Below are 19,642 nucleotides of genomic sequence, written 5' to 3'. Positions count from 1 at the left end.
GCTCTGTTGTAATAAATCAAAGTGCCTGGGGTATGTATTTTTAAACTCCAACCTGGTTACATTTAGAAGACCTGCTGACATAGCTGTGCTGCTTAGAAGTGAGGGGGGAAAGTCACTCTTAACTTGCACAGTGATGCTCACACAATCCCTGTATATGAACAAAATCTGTCATGTGTATGAGGCCATAGCTGTGGCTGAATGGGATGGGGATTTTTTTTTTAATATTTTTTTTCATTTCCAGATGACCAGTTTTCAAAAGAAACTTGCTATCTGTGAGAAACTGTGTTGGAATGATCTTTGGTCATGCTTAGATCCAGACCAAATGATGCCTTAAGCATAGTTTTAAAGCTCTGTTAATGTACTGCTGTAGCCATGACCTCTTGGAAACCAGACCTTCAACACTACCGCCAATCTCAGCAACTCTCTCTTATGTCAAGACTGGAGCTTAGGTATATTGGCTCAGGTGCAAGTGGTCTGTCTGTTTAGACTCACTTCTTGAAAGTGATCCTTGCATCAGCACAGACAAATATCAAGATCTATGGATGAGGATTGAGATTATTTGAGGGATAATAGTAGACTTCTGTACGTCAGCATTCATTATGAGTGTGTGGAGAGAAAGGTCTAAAATGTCAACAGAAAGGCGCTCTGATTTGCTGTCCTGTAGACAGACTTGTCTGTGCAGACTTACTACATTATTTTCTGTTTTCTTCTTTCCCCAGAAAATGTGCAATGATTTCTGCTCACTATGGCCTTAGCGATGTGTTTGACAATCTCATAATTTCTCTCTGCAAGTTTACAGCCCTGAGCAGTGAGGTAAGTTTGAAAGGGGGGGAAAGAAGCATAGTTTTTAGTGTATCAGAGCTCTCTTCCCCTGTTAAGCAGTAATATTTGCTTATTTTAGTTATCACAGTATCTGTAGTTATCTATCCAGAGTTTTCTGGAAGAGGCAATGAAAAGTGTGTAGTGAAATAGGACTTCCATAGGACAGGTTCAAATATGCATATTTCTTTCTACTTACTCACAAGTGGCAGTTTGTGCAGAGCAGAATGCCATAATGTAGAAGTGTTTATTCTTCTGAGATCTCCCTGCGATCAAGACGGTGATCATCCATGGTCCCAAACGGGTTTATGCATTTCAGCTATTGAATATCTAGTTATACGGCTTACGTGGTGCCAAGAGGGACTGTTTTGTGCTGTTCTTCCAAAGTGCAGGGGCTGTGCATCCACACAGCATAAAGGGGTCGGAAAAACAAATGCTTTGAATTTGTTGGTTGGTGTGTGGAGTCTGGTAATAAGATCAGCAGTTAGCCCCATTTTAGGCAAGCCTTGCCCCCCCCCCCCAATCTGTTTGTTACAGCATCAGCCTGTTTTTCCTCAAGGTGTTTGACAGATAGTGTGTGGCAGACCATGCTTTGTGCTAAGGAGAAGACAACAGCAACTCTTTTAAAGGGTCAGAACTTGCAAAGAATCTCACAGTGTTGTTCTAAGAAGCAGTGCAAGACCCACGGTGAGCAGAATAGAATTGCCACACGTACAAAAAAGGGAAGCAAGATCATTCAAGACTGAAAGAGTGGGAGTAAAAAGGCCAAGACAGGTGATTTTTTTTTTTTTTAAATCCCTTGAAGGGATAGCAGAAAGGGAACAATTCTGCAAGTTAGTCCAGTTGATGGAATTAGGCTATAGGGAAATGGAATTGTTTGGATTGGGTGTTTTGTATCACTTGCATTCTGGCATTGGTAGCAGTGAAAAAGTACCAAGCTGACTATTAAAAGTCAAAGAAATCCTAAGTGGTGAAGTTGCTTTAGGTTCCCTCTTCTTCCACAGCTCACAACAGTAAAGATGGAATACTTGATCCTCTCCAGGCATACCAGACTTCAAGACTACCAATAGATAACACAAGCAGAGGAATGTCTGCCATGAAGCAACTGTTTGACACAGATTTACACAGTAGAAGCAACTAAACTAAGCCCTTAGAGGCACTAGCTATTGCCAGCTGCATCCCATCTAGTTGTGAGACTGGAATCTGGAGCAGTCCGAGGTCTGTGTAAATTAAGCAAGCATGTCTTTTGGTGATGATGTAGAATCAGGGACTTCTGGATTTGAAGAAGGCTGTGAGTTCTTATCTTTGGCCAGATTCCAAGTACACCAATTACTTTCTGCTGTCCTAAATTCCTGTAAGGCTTGGAGACAGAGTGGAATATGACAACTGAACAAATATTTGAGAGAGAGTCTAGTGGAAGGGGAGAAGGAGAGGCTGTGGAGACAAAACGGAGAGCAACTGTTAGAGAGCAAGGGAAGAACATCGAAGTGTCACTTAGCTGCTAGTTACTTCCCAGGTCAGATCATCCTAGTGGTCAGGCATCCTCTCCACGCACTGTAATTGCTATGCACAGCCACACTAGTTGAAAGAAGAGGAATGGAAAGGAACATGGAGGGGGGATTAAGTGGTTTAAGAAGAGTGGGTGCCCCACTTCTTGATCCACAGTTAAGGCTCATACTGACTCAGTGTATAAGTAGTAGCAAAACCCCTGTGTGTTTTAATTCAGTGGTTGTGGCTTGTTGCCACAGTGCAAAACCAGGCATATTGCTGTTTGCGCTCTGACACTTCAGAGATGTGTATATTCTTGTGGTTTCCCCATAGCAACAATGAAAAAACAAATTGGTTGTCACAATTCTGCCAGCCTTCCAGATTGGCACTTCTAATGGAGTTTGTTCACCTCTAGATCAAAGACTCATTTTGATAATAGTTTCGCCAGCAATCTGGCTGAAGCAAGAGCTAGTTTTTCTGAACTTCAGGTCTGAAATTGGAAGAGCCACATTTTCAATCCATCCTATCTCCTGTCTTCTCTCTCCTTCCTTGATGAAGGAGTAAGTATGGGTTTTGTCCACATAAGCAAGAGAATGGGAAAGCCCATCTCTTGTCAAAAAGACCATTGCAATGAGCTTAAGTAACTGCAACATGGAGCATTTTACCATGTCTGATGCTAGCTCACATGATTGCTGGTTTTTTTTTATTTTGGCAGCATATACTTGGTTGGTTTAAATGACTTAGCATGCTTTTTGTATTTTGAAAAGCTGTGAGTGCGTTGAACAGATTATGAGGAATTGTGGTCCAGCAATTATTGGTAGAGACTGTATGTCAGGGTTTGTCACTCTTACTTTGAATCTTGCTGTTAAGTAGTGGAAGCAGTAGCCTTGCAAGTCAGTAACGCTTTTGGCCATAGTTCCCTTCTCTAACAGTAGAGTGGAGTAATCACTGATTCCAGAGGAGATGTGGTACTTTTTGTAGAAGGCTTTGATTCTGGAATGAGTTTGTATAGCAGAATAAATTAGTGTGAGTGAGTTTTCAGCAAGCAATTTCAAAATATTCTGTATTGTTGTTGTTCTTGGAGAGCTTGTGTCTAGGTGGTTCAGTGATTCAGCTTGTATCAGGTAAGCCATCTTGTCCTTGTTTTTGTGCAAAGTGAATATGAGCTGAGGAGTTATCCAAGCGTCGTACATAGAATTGTTGTCTTTCCTATAACCAGTTCTGAACAGTCTGCCCTAATTTGTGTGGAAAACATCTCTTGCTGACTGATTGCCACCCCCTCTTCTTTCCTGCAGTCTATTGAGAACCTGCCCACTGTTTTTGGAAGTAATCCCAAGGCCCACATTGCAGCAAAGACTGTGTTTCACTTGGCCCATCGCCATGGTGACATTCTGCGGGAGGGCTGGAAAAACATCATGGAGGCCATGCTACAGCTTTTCCGAGCAGAGCTGCTGCCCAAGGCCATGGTGGAGGTAATAATAGCTGGCCCATGGGTAATTGAAGAGTGGGGGAGTGGGAAGCTGGCTTTTCATGGAACCAGTTCAAAGAGGCGGAGAACTCTCATGCAAAGGCCTGGTTTTGGTAAAGTATGTACAGAGCTAGAAAGCCTGCAAAGGGTGTAGTGTTCAAGTTATGTGCAGGCTCCAGCTTCTTTTGCAGAGTTTCATTTTTTTATCATCTTTTTGTTGGACTTGAGAAATTCCCAGCTTTCATTTTACTTGAACAAATTTTTAATATTGTGGAGAAGAGGGACATGCCTATAGGCGTGAAGTATTAGAGCACAGCATTGGTGTTGCCAGATGGGGGTCATGCTTTACTGAAGGCGTGAGGAGGTGAAGAGCTGGGATTGACCACCTACACATGGGTGGTTGGGTGTAGTGTTTCATCACTAAGTCAAACATTACGGGGTTGGGGGGGTAAGGCTACAAAGGAGTAGACAATTGATCGTATACATGTTCTGGTCTGTCTTCCAGGTTGAAGACTTTGTGGATCCTAATGGCAAAATCTATCTGCAACGTGAGGAGACACCATCTAACCGGTGAGTGGTGTCAGTGCCCAGGCAGTCCTTTTTGTACCAAAGCTGGAGAATAATATGATTCTTGTCTTCTTACTGATGCTGGTGTCTTCTGATTTGCAGCGGTGAATCTACAGTGCTGAGTTTTGTTAGCTGGCTCACTCTCAGTGGGACAGAGCAATCTGGTATGAGGGGGCCATCTACAGAGACACAGGAGGCAAAGCGAACAGCTCTGGAATGCATAAAGGTAACATATGGGCTGTAAAAGAACCTGCTTTTGTTTGTGGTGACAGTACTATGTGGATAACAGGCAACAGAAGCTTAAATATGCATGCTTCTAGGCAATATTGCAGGTTCCAGAGGACTTGGAAATGGTAAGAAACTACAGTGGAGTGTATCTGCATTGACAGCTAAAGGGTCTTATGTGCCATTACACACAAATGTAGCAACACATGAAAACAGGAATATTTCCCCACAAGAGGCTGGGATCTACCCTTGAAGTCACGGTCCTATAATTAAAGACAAATTAATAAATTCTCAAAATTCTAATCTTTTCGAAGACAATGTTAAGGTGTATGATGCCAACAGAATCTGAACCTGGGGTATGAGCAGTGTGTGGGCAGAGGAATTACCTGTTAAAATCTGTCTAGCACAGATCAGGTCTGTTAAGGGTAATTGATGTTAAAGGAGTGAAGTAGCTGGCAGGAGTTTTCCTCCAGGTAATTGTGTTTAAAGCCACTGTCTATATCTTTCCTGGAAACAAGTTGTGTTTCTGGAGGATCTGTTTGTATGCTTTCCCCGCCCTGCAGATGTACAGTCCTCTCTTCTGTCTTTTGCAGCAATGTGATCCTGAGAAGTTGATCACAGAAAGCAAATTCCTCCAGCTTGAATCCCTCCAGGAGCTCATGAAGGTGAGAGAGATATGGGCAGGGGATTGGACTGGTGATGGAACAAGTATGCTATGTATGATCATGGATATGTGCTGTGTACGCACCTAGCTGCTCTGTCCTCAAAGGAGGTCTTGGACCTACTTGGGATATGAAATAAGTCATTAGTTCAGCTGTTACATGTAACTTTTGTGCTGGCAGCCACAATTGCTTTAGTAGTAGAGGAAGACATTAAATTGTGGAATGCATTCTAAAAGCCTTGAGGAGGTCATGGTAAGTGTTTGAAAATATGTGTAGCTCTGTGTAGGAGCTTACGGTTATGCTTTTTCATCTTTTCTGGTGTGCTGTGTGCCTAATGAGAATGTTGTAAAAGGCCACTTCAGAGAAAAGAGCTGTACAGAAATATTTGACTGTGTGCTACTAGGTAGTGTCATACCTGGTGGCTGCGGGAGATGTAATCAGGCTGGACTCACTAGCCTTTGGGCTAGAGAGGCTCATCTCCCTGGGGGAAGGTAGTTACTTACCTGGTTCTGGTAGTTGCTTCTCAGGCTAGTGTGGACTTTGAGACCACTCCAGGATGTCAAACAAATCTGTCTGCTGCTCACCATTTCTAAAAGTAAATAGTGCAGTGGAACCCTTGCAGGGATGCCGCACGGGCTGGCAGTCTGTGTTGCCTAATTCCATGGCTCCTTAAAGTGCAAGTGCCTTTCCCTTCAGGCTGCTGCCATTGCAATTCACTGGCTTGATCAATAGGGTGCAGGACAGTATTGAGACTTGTGCTAAAACAAAGGAAAGGCTTATTTAGCAAGGCTTGCTGCAGGGGTTCAGAAGAATAGGTATTGAGTTCTGAAATAAAGATAAGTGAGTGAACCCCAAAGAACAATACCTAAAATGGCTAAAGCAGAACTTGCTGTTTGGATCACACAAAGACATGTTGCTGGCCCATGTGGGGAAGTGGTGACTCAGTTTTTGTGTGCTATCTCAATTCCAGGGGAACATTTTGCTCCTACCCCTATTATGCCAGGAATTCTCCCTTCATATGCAAGCTGATGGCTTGAGAGGAATAGTTCAGTATTTGTAGTCATTCCTAGGTATGTCTGCCTTTTCTGTGCTTTGCATATTCTTAGCAAGAAGCTGCTGGCTTTCAGAATTCCTCTCCATCTGAGAGACTTCATCAGAGTTTAACATCTTTTAAGTTCATATTGTATCCTGCATTAAAGAAAAAAAATCCCATATATTTAGCTTGAACTCTATCCAGTGCATTTTTGATAGACTATGCATGACCTCAGCAGAGAGCAGAGTGTGTTTTTTCCCGGACTCAAAGCATTTTGTTGGTCCTCACTTGTTGGTTCCCCAGTTTTGAGGGCTTGTGATTCATAAACATTTCCTGGTTTTTCTAGGCTCTAATCTCTGTGACTCCTGATGAGGAGACATATGATGAAGAGGATGCTGCCTTCTGCTTGGAGATGCTTCTGAGGATTGTGCTAGAGAATAGGTATGGCCTTGAAATACATGCAGATTCAATGTAAATGTCCCTGCTTTACTGCAGCTGCTGCCTGGGTCCAGGGAATGAGTTCCTTATGTGCTTGATTTGCCAGCTGAAGCAGCATGTGGCTGTAATTTCAGGGCTTAGCAATTCCACTCTAGCATGTGCAAACAGAGGGGCTATTCACCCATAAATTATTGCTTCATATACTGAGATTTGGAGAACATAAACTAAACTCTGGAGGGAGAATTCTTCCACCTGATTGCCTTGCAAGTAATGAAGTAAATAAGAAATTTGATGGTTTTGTTGTTTCTGTGTGTCTGTTCTTATATCTCCCGGTTGGAGTTTTTCTTTGAAATGAAGAAATACCAGGTGGTTTGGAGTTCTGGGAGAGGTAGCTGAATTCCTCTTGTCTCATCTCCTTTCATCCTGCCCTTTCCCTCCTCCTTGTTGTGGCTAGGGATCGTGTGACCTGTGTCTGGCAAACTGTCCGAGACCACCTCTATCATCTCTGTGTCCATGCGATGGAGTTCTGCTTCTTGGTGGAGAGGGCAGTGGTGGGGCTGCTGAGACTGGCAATTCGGCTCCTTCGTCGGGAAGAAATCAGTGTGCAGGTAAGGGGTTTTTGAAAGTCATTTACTGGGGTTTTGTGGCTACACTTGGCAACACAGGAAACTGATTGCTGTTGGGTGGACCCACGTTTAACCTGTGCTGCAGGTAACAACAAACAGTAGTTGTCAGTAGCTCTAAATAAATGAAGGGGGACTTTGCTGGAGAGTGGATGCAAATAATAGGGTCTGTCATTCTTGTCTCCTTCTCTGGCCAGGTTCTCCTCTCACTACGTATCCTGCTCATGATGAAGCCAAATGTGCTGTCCAGAGTTAGCCATGAGGTTGCCTACGGCCTCCATGAACTCCTGAAGACCAACGCTGCCAACATTCACTCCGGGGATGACTGGTACACGCTCTTCACCCTCCTGGAGTGTATTGGGTCTGGGGTGAAGCCGCCTGCAGCCCTGCAGGTTACAGCAAGGGCAGATAACGACACAGGTAAGACAGGCCAGCTTTTGCTAGGAAATCTGATGCCTGCCTGCCAGATAAGCAGCTGCTTCCTCAAGCTTTTCAATTAGCAAAGGGGACTGCAAGAAAACAAAGCTGATATTAAACTACATTAGCAAGATTAAAGACCAGCACCTGCTGTTCACTCCTACCCCATGGTCTGTCCCTGTCTCTACTATACCATCTCTTCCTACTCCGTGAGCAGCAGTCCAGGTGCTAGTCCCTGGGAGAGCAGTGGGAGGAAAACTGATATCAGTTGTAGCAGCTGTAGAAGGTCTTTGCTCTACCCAAGGAGCATTTTTTGCTGGTTGTGGTCTGGTGCCTTGGGTAATAGAGCCTTAATCTCTCATCTGGGTGTGTAATGTAAACTCAGCTGTTGTTCCTGTCATACTTGCTTCTTTGGTGGGACTGACTCCTTTCTGTCCCCATTTTAAGGATCTCGTAAAGGGAGTTGTTCTTTAAAATTCTATTTCCAAATCCACTTGTGTTCAGAGTGCCTGAACCATTCCCATAAGACCAACTCACTGTTTCCCACTTCTCTTGACTATGTTAGAAAGGCAGTCTTTTCAGCAAACTGTTCCTGTTTCACTGTAGTCAACTGGCAATGTATTTGAGGCTGACAGCTTTAGACTTTTAAAGCAAACAGCAAGAAAAGACTTTTTCAGAAGCCTTAATTTTCCTCTTTGCTTTTCTAGAACTTCCTTGCTAGGTCTTGATGCTTTGTGCTAGACAGATGGGAGAAACCTGATTTTGTAAAACCCCTATGGTCTTTGCCTTTGGGGCTAATGCTGTGCTGTCTTCTATCCCCTTTTTAAAATTTATTTTATTTTTAATGTTTCTGTCTTTACTGATTGAGTAAACTACTTGACTGTGGCACCTTGCACATCAGAACATTAGTTCTCTTTATCTCCTTCTGAAAACATTTGGTGCACTGTATTCACGGCAAGTCTGGCTCTACTGGTGAGTTTCTAGATAATGTTAAATGATGGAGAGAATGAATTTTTGCTTCTGATATAATATTTAGTAACTTAAATTTGGATCTTGCAAAGATGTCTGTGCTTGGGATGTGTACATGTGAAATCTAAGGTTATTCTAAAGGTCAGGGAAGGTAGATCTGACAGGTGTGGAACATGCTAATGTAGATTGCTGTCCATGAGAAAGACTTTAACCTTATTAGTATGGAGCTGAGTGACCCCAGAGGCCCTGTGTGAGTTATGTCATTCCATGTTGTGCTTTTGGAGTCATCTTGGCTAAACCTAGCGCCTCCGGTAGTTCTTAAAGCATGTGGTACATCTGATTCTTCCCTCAGGGTCAAAGCATTGGACTTCCTGCCCTTTTTAAATCCACGGTCAGGCTGACAAGTGACATAGCAGAGAATAGAAAGTCCCTTCCCTCTGAAGGGGAAAGCCAAACATACCTATGGGGGAGAAACGGTGGCAAAGATCTGTGTTTCTTGCTGTCACGTGTGCATACTCCTGTCATAGTTGTTCTTCCTCTCACAGGAGGAGAGGCCTGGGCCGGTTTCTTCTGGGGCCCACTGGTGATTCCTAGCTGATGCTGATTTGACTAATCTGGATTGTTTCTCCCTTATCCACAGCTGCTCTTCCAACTTCTTTATTTGACTGTGATCTAAAACCCACACCTTTTGTCTTGAAGGTGCTCAGTCAGACAGCGAGGTCTCTTTCTCCTATCATCCAAGTGACATGAGCCTGGACCGTGGCTACACCTCTGATTCGGAGGTGTACACAGACCATGGGAAGCCAGGCAAGATGCATCGCTCAGTGACAGATGTGGATGTCGTGAACAGTGGCTGGCTGGTGGTGAGTAGCCAGTAGGCTTCTGGTGCCTGAAGAAGGCTATTTCTGGCATAGTTGTGGGCAGAGGGTGTGGTAGAAAGCATTGGACAGTAGAAAAGAAAGCTAAGATGAGCTGACTATGTAAAGGGAGGATGGGGAGGAGATGCAGATGGAGAGGAGAAAGCTTGGAGGCAAATGAGGGAGAAAGGGAAATGGTAACGTTTCTGTAGTATCCTGTTGGCTTCAGAAGAAAGGCTCTTTCAGCGTGTGCATGAGGTGCTGCTTGTTATGCTACCCTCTTGCTGTGCCCTGCAGGTGGGAAAAGATGACATCGACACCTCCAGATCCACTGCTGGGCTCAGCAGGCTGGGGCCGTCTCCTCTCGTCAACCAGTACAGCCTGACTGTGGGGCTGGATTTGGGTCCACATGACACAAAGTCTCTCATGAAGTGCGTAGAGTCCCTGTCCTTCATCGTGCGAGATGCTGCCCACGTTACACCTGAGAACTTTGAGCTTTGCGTCAAAACCATCCGCATCTTTGTGGAGGCGAGCTTGAATGGGGGTAAGATGGCCCTTGGTTTGACAATCAGGATGGGGCTTGGGGCAGCCAGTCAGCAAGAAGTGTGAAGTATACTGTCAGGGAACGAGTCCTCAACCCCCAGAAAATGGTCTGCTGTGAGAAAAGTGTCCTGACTCCTGCTGGCAGCAGGGACCTTATTCTTATTCCTCTCTTTGGGATGGAGGAGAGGTCTGGAGCTGCTGTGGAGGTAGCAGTATCAGCTGTTGCTGAAGGCTGTTCTGAGGGGTGCTGGGTACCTCTTCAAGCAGGTAGTTGTCATTTCACAGGACAGGGCCCTCCGCTGGGGATATCAAAAGGTGGCTGCTGTGTGTGTTGAAAGGCAGGAAATTTCATGGTGGAGTATGTATATGGTATGTTGCTGCCTTTCACTTTCTAGGCTACAAGTCCCAGGAGAAGAGGGGGAAGAGCCACAGGTATGACAGTAAATCCAGTCGGTTAAAAAAAAAGCCAAAGGAGAGCTCCACACGGCGATCACGGGTCTTGAGCCAGCACCAAGCACACACACACAGTGATGAGGATGAGGATGAGAACATCCCTGCCAGCTACCACACTGTGTCTTTACAGGTTAGTCAGGACGTAAGTATAGCAAGGATTTCCTCCTCTCCTTTCCCATGCTCAGGGCCTTGCTAGGGAGTCACTGGGATTCTTCATGGGGTGAGGTGGGGGGCTGGATCATGGGTTAGTGGGCATTAGATAGCAGAGGGTGACTCTGGTGGCAATGTGTGGTTCTGCAGTGCAAGAGGAGAACTGCAATTTGGACAGGCAAAAGCAGAATAGTGGTGGAGAGAGAAGGTCTCCGAAAAGCAAAGATGGGGTCTGGAGCCGTGGGTCACTAGTAAGAAAGATGGATGTAGATCAAGGGCGTTTGGAGGCACGAGGTTCAGGTGGGATTAGTGGGGAGTCTGACAGGGCATCTGAGCTTGTGGAGAGGGGATAGCCTTGTGGGCTGAGGCACTGGGATTTCAAGTACAGAGGACTGAGATGAGGGAGTCATTTTTCTCTCCAGCTGGTACTTCAAAGGTGAGGAGACACGGGCCTGCTGACTGCCAGGCTGTTGGGCCTCAGTTCAGTGGTAAAGTGACTAGAATGCTGTCATTTTCCCATTTGAAGCTGTTCTGAGGGGGCTTTGCATGTGCTTCATGCTTTTTTTTTGTTTGGTTTTTTTTTAAAAAAAAAAAAAAAAAAAGTTGCAGAGAATTGTCCCTGGACAGCATAGCTGAATCACTGGGTTTCTCCCTCTGCCTGGGAAAGTCAATGCTCTGTGCCAGGAAAGGCTCCATTCTTTCTCCTGGCAGGATTGGTATGCTGTTCCTTGAAGATGGGATTGACATGGCTACTGAACTGGCACAAATCTTGCTGAAGATGCCTGGCACTTGACCACTTAAGGAGAGTACAGACAGCAGGGCCTGACACCATCTCCGTAGCTATATATGTTTATGTACATATAGGAAGCAGGCTTGAGTAGCTGTGAGTCTTTTAGCATTGGTTTGGGGAAGAGCAGAGACCAGAGTTGCTTCAAAAAATTAACTCCTGTGTGTTGCTTAATGTGATGCTTGACTTGCAGCTCCTGGACCTCATGCACACCTTGCACACACGAGCGGCCACCATCTACAGCTCCTGGGCAGAGGAGCAACGCCATCTAGAGACAGCAGGGAGGAAAATTGAAGCAGATTCCCGAACACTGTGGTCCAACTGCTGGTGTCCTTTGCTACAGGGTAAAGCCATCCCCTTGTGATGAGAGTGAGCAGAGACACTTCCAAAATAATGGCAGCACTCGGGAAAGTTGAGGAGCCAAGCACTAACTGCAGAAAGCAGGCGGAGGTTGTTTTTAGGGCCTGCTGTAATTGAAAAAGAACTTGGATCAGATCCAGAGAGGTATCTTTAGCATGAATTAGCTGCCAGCTTGCTTCTGGACCTGACTGTGTCAGATTCCCAGTCTGTGGCCTGAAACAAGTATAATCCTCCCCCTGCCCCCGACAGTCTTTGATCTTCATTAGACTTTTCACACTAGACTGGGGAAGTAGGGATATGATACTTTCCCTGTGGGCTTTGCCCTGAAATCCCTCTCTTGCAGGTATTGCCTGGCTGTGCTGTGATGCCCGACGCCAGGTACGGATGCAGGCACTCACTTACTTGCAGCGGGCCCTCCTGGTACATGACTTGCAGGCCCTGGATGCCCTGGAATGGGAGTCCTGCTTCAACAAGGTAACCTCCTGGCTGGGCTGGGCACGTAGGCAGGACAGCATTGTCATGAAGAGCAAAGCTGTGTGCAGGAGTGGCAGAATGGTGTCCTACTTCACCGTCTTCTTGAGCAGCTTGTTCACAACAGACAAGGCATTCCCTACTCTGATCCTGTGACAAGTTCCTCTCTGCTTAGGCTTCTGACACAGCTTCGTGGAGTATTGAAATGAATCCACTCATTTCCACTTCCGGTTGCTTCTCCCATGCTCTCTGCCTAGAAGCCACCAGTCCCAAAAGCCAGCTCCTTCCTGTAAGGCTGTCTGTGCAAATCTCATCAGTCATTTTTCAGCTCTGAAATATCAGTGTGTCTGATCCAACAGGTGCTGTTCCCTCTGCTAACCAAGCTACTCGAGAACATCAGCCCAGCTGACGTTGGTGGGATGGAAGAAACTAGGATGAGAGCCTCAACACTACTCTCCAAGGTGAGCCTGCTTCTGCTGCCTGAGACCTCGGGAAACCGTGTGCCTCAAGAAAAGCAAACTGCTGTATTAGCTTCTTGGCTTCTCTAATCTGGATAGGTGTCAGTTTGCTAGTTTCTGTCTTCAGTGCTGGGCATTTCCACTGCCTTCTGCTGTTGGGAATGCCTTCTTTCCAGAACTGCCTCCATGATCCTGGCCTTCAGAAAAGTCATCAGGAAGGAGTTTGTGACTGTGAAGGATGGAGAAAGAAATATTTCACCAGCATTAGTTGAAGACAGTCTGTTCTAGTGGTGAAATGATGCATATCACAAGCTGATAGTACTGACCTAAGGCAGAGAGTCTGGAAGACATGGTGATGTCCTGCAGTGATGTCCTGCAGAGGAGACAAGATCCACTCCTCTACATATGCAGCTCAGTAGAGTGGAGACCTCTGGTGTTCTCAGGCTGGGCTTGTGCATGCTCCTAGCCTGCCACAAGGAGGGGGAATTCCAGATCTGCAAGGCTGGCTTGTCAAGCTATGAACAGCAGCCCTGATGCTACTTGTTGAGAGTAGTTGTGGTTTTCTTTTCTAGGTGTTCCTACAGCATCTCTCCCCACTGCTCTCACTGACCACCTTTGCTGCCCTGTGGCTGACAATCCTGGACTTTATGGACAAATACATGCATGCTGGCTCCAGTGACTTACTGGTAAGGTGCTGAAAGTAATGCTGCAGTGCTTTGAACAAAGAGTCATTGGTTTTAACCTTCTGAACTTGAAAGATGGTTTGGTTTGGGTTTTTTAACCTTTTAATCCTTAAAAAAACATTTTGTTCCATGGTGTCTCCCCTTGGCCTCTGTTTCCAAGGCAGCCCATCAGCCATTTTGAGCATTTGTTCATTGCTATATGTCCATTCTCTGTGTCCTGAGGAGTGTCTCTGATTACAGCTGGAGGCTATCCCAGAGTCTCTGAAGAATATGCTGCTTGTAATGGATACGGCTGGAATATTCCACAGTGCTGACTCACGGACAGGATACTCAGATCTCTGGGAGATCACCTGGGAGCGGATTGACTGTTTCTTACCTAGGCTGCGGGATGAGCTCTTCAAACAGACAGTCATCCAAGGTACGAGGGGCTGAGAAACCTTAAGAAAACAGGTCTTGGACCCAGTGCTTGCACCTCGTCCCGTACCCAGCTGCCATAGTGCCTGGATGCTGATGAAACGATAGGTGCAGGAGGCTGTGGAGCTTGGCACAAGGAGAGCAAACTGAGGGTGGGCAAAAGGAGTGAGCAAACTGGTGTGTGGGCTCACTGCTTGTTTTGTTTTCCTAGATCCTGTCCCCAGCACACCAATGGAGCAGCAGCATCAGAAATCAATAGCGTCTGCCCTGCCCCCTTCTCCTGCCGGGGATGTGAGACCAACCACCCACCTGGCTACTTTGGAGAAGCCCTGTGAACTGGGTGCCACTGGTGAGTCCCGTTTTCTTCTTTCTGGAACCATCTTCCCAGCACAGTGCTGTGGATCTGCTTTTCCTTGGTTTAGTGTGATTTACAGTGACCAGGCCTCTGGTGTTTTGAACTGTAGTGCTTCCAAAGGGATTGCTTGTGGACTTTTTTCTGTGGTTATTGGGGTGGGCAGAGGTTGGGGCAGAATGCCTGTGATCAGCACCCGCTTCTCAGGGCGTTGTACGAAAGTAGGTGGAAGGGACAAGTCTGAAAAGGCCCCCAAGTTGATCTTCAGCCCTGCTTAGCTTTCAGCTGAAAGGTGACTTTGCCAGGGCCTGTGTAAGGATGTATTTTGTCTCTTCCTTTTTCCAGAGTCTGAGAGAGCCACTGCACCTGCCTCACCCGGTATCAGCACCTCTGCCTCTCCTTCTTTCCCAGCATCAGCTCCAACAAAGACAAGCCCCGTTACAGACATACCTCCTACGACAGCACAGCCACCACTCATCCTGCAGCCTCTTGCCTCTCCCCTGCAGGTTGGGGTGCCACCTATGACTCTGCCAATCATTCTCAACCCAGCCCTAATTGAAGCCACCTCTCCTGTTCCCCTCTTAGCTACTCCACGGCCCGCTGACCCCATGACAACCTCTGAAGTCAATTAGTTTGAGGGTGTCTGAGAACTGTCTGCTGAGGAAGCTCTGTAGGTGGAGGATGCTGGCCAAATATTCTCTGGTAGTGGGCATGTTTGTTTTAGATGATGATGCTAACCTGAGCAGAAGGGCTGCTGTCACAATCCCCCTGGAGCACATCACGTTTTGCTCCCTTCTTGTGGCAACCACCTAGAAATCCACTTAGAAATCCCTGTTGTCTTGGAGGGTTGCCCGGTTCCACTGACCAGTCTTCTTCCTGCCTTCACTATCTCAGGGGCCAGGCAACACACGCACCCAGCAGCCTGGGACCAAGCTGCCACCAGTTCATCTGGGGAAGAGGGAAAACTCTTTGATGTCACACAAGAGAGTGGCTGCAGTACAGGACTGCCTCTCGGATTATTCAGTCCAGTCCCTGGACAATTCCCCAACCGTTCCCTAGCTTTTCTGCCCATGCTTCTGGTTGCACTGCTTTGTGTGGGCTCTGGGCATGTCTGGGTTCAGCAGGTTGAGAATTTGTGTAGAAACATGGATTGCTTACAGTGCAGCTCCCAGCTTGCTACATAGGGCTTCTTGTCTGCTATGGCCACGTGCTTTCCTTCTGCACCATGGATCACAGCAATCCCCGTGCCAGAGAGGGAGTAGGGAGCTGGGGAGCCTGGTATGGGCAGCACTGCTTTCCTCCCTCCTCCTGTAATGTAATCAGGCTTTCTGGTTGGAGGGAGCAAATTCAGAAGGCTCTGCCTTGTTGAGCAGATGAGAAGGAAATGCAGAGTCCTGTGGGCTGAGAGCAGAGCACCATGGCCATGTCCCAAACAGGGAGCCCCTCCCCAGGGGTGCACAGCAGTGCTATGTTGTCCACCACTCGCTATGTTGGTCTCTTAGTGTCCAGCCCCATTCCGCAGAAGAACACCCCCTTCTGCTAGAGGAGATGTGGGGATCTGTGGCACCTGCTGACAGATGCCTGGCAAGTCTGCTGAGTTTTCTTTTGGAAGCTCTGCAGAGATTGCAGCCTTCTGCATCTTCTAATTGTTGGGAGCCCACCTCCTTCTCCACCTAGAATGCCCCTGCAGCCAGAGCCCTGGTAGTCATTCTTGTTCTTCTGCCTTGCAGCAAGGGTGTCCTGCTCTTCCCACTCCCTCATGCCTAGAGCAGAGCTGGCTGCCTGGCAAACACTGCATCTCCATTCTTCTTCCTCTCTTGATTAGTTGACAAAATTCTCCATAATATCAACCTTGGGAATCCCAGTGGTGACTGGGAGGGGCACAGGCGGGACTTCAACTCAGCGTGTACTGTACTGAGGAACCTACAGTTGGGGTGGGAGTACAACCAGTGTACATATAAATGGCTACAAATCTAATGGACTTTTTACAGTGTAATAAATACATCCTGTAAATGAATGCTCCAGTGTTGCATTCCTTTTCTGTCGTGGTTCTGTGGCTCAGAGCTTTGGGAAGAGTAAAGTTTAGTTGTCAAAGTGCTGTGCCTGGCTGCCAGCCCCCTGGCTCCATGTACCAGGATCCTTCTCCACCAGTGTGCGGGGAGCACAGAGGGACTTGCCCTAACACATGGTCAGCTCATTGAGTGGCTGCAGCGGAGGTTGGCCAACAAGGGGCTAAGCAGAAATGGTTCCTTCCCATCATGGGCAAAGCAGAGCTGTAACAACTAGATTGCTCTTGCTTCTGGCAACAGTTTAGTGTCAGCTGTAAAATTTCTGGTGTTATGTCATTGTGCGCTCATGTGCTGCCAGGACTTGAGGGCAGAGACTAGGGCTAAGGAGCCGGTGCCCTGCGGCATCTCGGCATGCAGCCTGAACACAGACCTCGGTGACAACCTGGCTGACTTTGGAGAAAGGAATATTTTCTGTCTGATGAGGAAGAAATCCTAATTTCCACCGATAGGACTCGGACTTGCAGAGGACATCAAAGATCCTGGGCTCTTCCAGGGATCCTGGGCTTGCCACGGGATATGGACAACCATGCATACTTCCCTCCTGATACTTTCTTGTGGCAAGATCCACGTGATGCCACAGCGTCCTTAGAGCTGAATGAGGCACCAATGCCTTCCCTATCGCAAGTTTTCCGAGAGACTCCTATGGACTTGATAAGAGGTTTAAAAACTTGGAGTTTGTTTGAATTGCATGAGCAAAGGTCTAAATATTGCGTAACGGAAGAGTAATGCACATACTAGGAAAGTCCCGTTAATAAATACTAGTTCCTTTACCCCATTTCCACCATTCCTGGAATATTTCCCCTGCTGCAGCCTCACCCTCCACTGCTTCCAGACTCTATCCTTCCAGCCCTTAGATGTTTTCATGCGTGTATTTGAATCCTTGCGCTGCCCATGTCCCTTCTGTATCCAGCCTGCCTCTCTGTTTTGTAGTTCTGAGCCCTCGCTTCTATTTACAGCTCTGTTTTTTCTGAGCTGTCTTCAAAATGCTTGCTGAAACCTTTAGATGATTAACTCTTTGCAAACCATTGCTCAATCGTTAAGTGCCTTGATGTGAGCACCACTGATCGCCAGGTGGTCCTTTGACTTCTTGGGAGTGGTGTCAGCTAATGGCAAAGCCCATTTTTTTCCTGCTGCCCTCAGACAGTTGTTTGAGGGATGCTGTTTTAAACTGTGTTTGCAAACCCAGTTTCTACTGAGAGCTTAACATCTTAATTCAGACAATTGCGGTGCAAAGCAAAAGCCACCCGAGGAAACCACAGGAAGCGGGACTGGAATGGAAAGAATGTTGACTGGAAAGACAGACAGAATTGCACTTTAAACAGTTTTCACTAGACTGTAAATACGAATGGACTGGAAAACCAGAAAAAATTCTTTGAATGTTGTTTGGATTTTGCAATAACAAGGTTGCATGTCTTACAGAGGAAAAAATAACAGAGAAAGTGTTTGAACCAAAAGGAGATCAGAATCGACTGACAGGTGCCATGTGCATGATACATATGTTTAGCAATAAGTCTCTTGACCTCTATTTGTAACTTAAATTACATAAAAGACAGTCATGCTATCAACAGCTGTTGGTGAGGAGCATGTTCACAACACTGGCCTGCAGGTTTGTCCCAGCATATACTTTTTCTAGTCTTGGACTTTTTTTCTCATTTTTACAGGTCTGATTCACTATTTTCCAGAGGCAGCTGGACAGACATCACCATAGTTTGATTTACATACCTCTTCTGTTCCCATTTACAATTAAGAACTCCCACTACTGAAACAGAATAGAAATAAGTATCAGTATTAGCATGTGTCAATAGGACAAGGTACTGTGGAGCTGGTGTTTTCCTCGTTGGTATGAAGCTCTCTAGTGGGAGCAAGCCCTATTGAAAGATAAGCCCTGGCTGTAAAATATAAATTTGGTGCCGAAACCTGTGAAACTGAAGCAATGTTGCTTTTACATTCAAATTTTAAATTGAATCTGAGCATACTCAGAAGACCTGGTCTGTAGAAAAGATTTCTACACAGTATCTTCCAACAGTGAGCCAGCTTTTTTAGCAGTTATCCTCACTCTTAGAAATGCCAGCTATTGAACTCCTCTGGAAAAATCTGCGCCTGTTAGGGAGCCTAAATCATCCTGTGCCCCTCTCCTTCACTCCACCTGGGCGGAAGGCAGCCCGGCAGGGTTTGTACCGCTGGCCCTGTGGCCCGGGAGCAGTCTGAGCCCCACCAAGGCTGCTGGAGGCAGCAGCAGCTGCACCGCTGGCCCCGTGCCTGCCGCCCTGGCCGGCATTGTTCCCACCACCGTCTGTCCGCACAGCTGTAGGAGCTGCCGGGAGAGGGAGGGCCAGGCCCACTGTCTGCCAGCGGGCAGAAATTCAGGGGGCAACTTTGGGAGTACGACCAGCTCAGGAGCAAAATTCTGGAGTGCAACTCCTGCAGCGAAAAGTCAGGGAACTGACATGGTGAACAGCAAGGAGAGACCCTAGGCCTGCGAGGAGGCTGCCTGGAGTGCGATTCAATGCGTAGTAAGATGAGATCCCCAAGACTACAAGTCCCAGTGTGCAATACTACTCCCTGCAGTTGCATAAGCTGCACCCTGGCCCCAGGCAAGGTGGTGGGCAGCCGGAGGTCCTCACCCACAGCCCAGGGCAGGTGCTGTTCCTGGGCAGCTCCTCGCTGCAGAAGGCACGGGGAAGCTGCAGGCTTCATCTGCGCCAGCCGCTCCAGGGCCCGAAGGGTGCATGTACCCTTTGGCTACGCCGGATGTTTTGGGACTTGCAAACACATGCCTGCAAGCAGCAGTGGAGTGGGAGGGTGGGTAATTGCTGAGTTACTGATAGGGAAATGGGGCTGCTGTGGCCTTGCAGCAGCCTGGCTGCTCTGCCAGGGGAAGTCGTGCTTCCTCTTCTCAAGTTTTCCACAGAAGGAAAATGGAAATTTCTCTGGGCAGCAGGGTTGGTGGGTGGCTGCTAAATTTAATCCCTAGGTGAGCCATTTGTACAAAGTGTCTGGGAAAGGAGAGGTCAGGACAGTGTGTGTGGGCGGTGGCTTGCAGTCCCCTCCACCTGTGTGTGGCACAGCCAAGGTGTCACCATTTACTGAGAGTGCAAGATCAGTCAACACAGGGGCATAAACCGGGCCTTGGCTGCAGGAGGAAAGTTAAGCCCATGTTAACCCTCTTCCCATGCAGAAGAAGAGGGGACTGAGCAAGGTCTTCTGTGCCTGCCTGTTACCTGGTGCTGTACCTCCTGCCTTGCCCCTCGGCTGAGACACTGCCCTTTGGGCCACGCTTGCTGGAGGAGCCCACGGCCTCGTGGACGTGGGCACAGGGATGGTGTTTGGGGCAGA

The 19,642-nt window shown here is 47.1% G+C and overlaps 1 protein-coding gene across 10 annotated transcripts in view; it reads left to right on the top strand.

The window, feature by feature from the left end:
* The window catches only part of GBF1 (golgi brefeldin A resistant guanine nucleotide exchange factor 1), a 107,942-nt gene extending 91,688 nt beyond the window's left edge, over positions 1–16,254 (top strand). For 7 of the 10 annotated variants that reach the window (XM_075758418.1, XM_075758416.1, XM_075758412.1 and 4 more), the window contains 18 exons: positions 720–813; positions 3,603–3,779; positions 4,281–4,345; positions 4,445–4,568; positions 5,161–5,232; positions 6,609–6,703; positions 7,155–7,308; positions 7,521–7,743; positions 9,409–9,572; positions 9,864–10,110; positions 10,505–10,704; positions 11,693–11,843; positions 12,203–12,333; positions 12,690–12,791; positions 13,361–13,474; positions 13,712–13,889; positions 14,097–14,234; positions 14,583–16,254. In XM_075758418.1, coding sequence (XP_075614533.1) covers positions 720–813; positions 3,603–3,779; positions 4,281–4,345; positions 4,445–4,568; positions 5,161–5,232; positions 6,609–6,703; positions 7,155–7,308; positions 7,521–7,743; positions 9,409–9,572; positions 9,864–10,110; positions 10,505–10,704; positions 11,693–11,843; positions 12,203–12,333; positions 12,690–12,791; positions 13,361–13,474; positions 13,712–13,889; positions 14,097–14,234; positions 14,583–14,869 — 2,716 coding nt within the window. In that variant the 3' untranslated portion in view covers positions 14,870–16,254. The remainder of the gene's footprint in view (positions 1–719; positions 814–3,602; positions 3,780–4,280; positions 4,346–4,444; positions 4,569–5,160; positions 5,233–6,608; positions 6,704–7,154; positions 7,309–7,520; positions 7,744–9,408; positions 9,573–9,863; positions 10,111–10,504; positions 10,705–11,692; positions 11,844–12,202; positions 12,334–12,689; positions 12,792–13,360; positions 13,475–13,711; positions 13,890–14,096; positions 14,235–14,582) is intronic. The other 3 variants (XM_075758414.1, XM_075758417.1, XM_075758413.1) reach the window with 1 other exon arrangement.
* Positions 16,255–19,642: the final 3,388 nt, after the last annotated feature.

Source organism: Balearica regulorum, chromosome 7 (genome assembly GCF_011004875.1).
Source record: "Balearica regulorum gibbericeps isolate bBalReg1 chromosome 7, bBalReg1.pri, whole genome shotgun sequence".
NCBI lineage: Eukaryota > Metazoa > Chordata > Aves > Gruiformes > Gruidae > Balearica > Balearica regulorum.
This window is presented reverse-complemented; position numbering and strand designations above follow the sequence as displayed.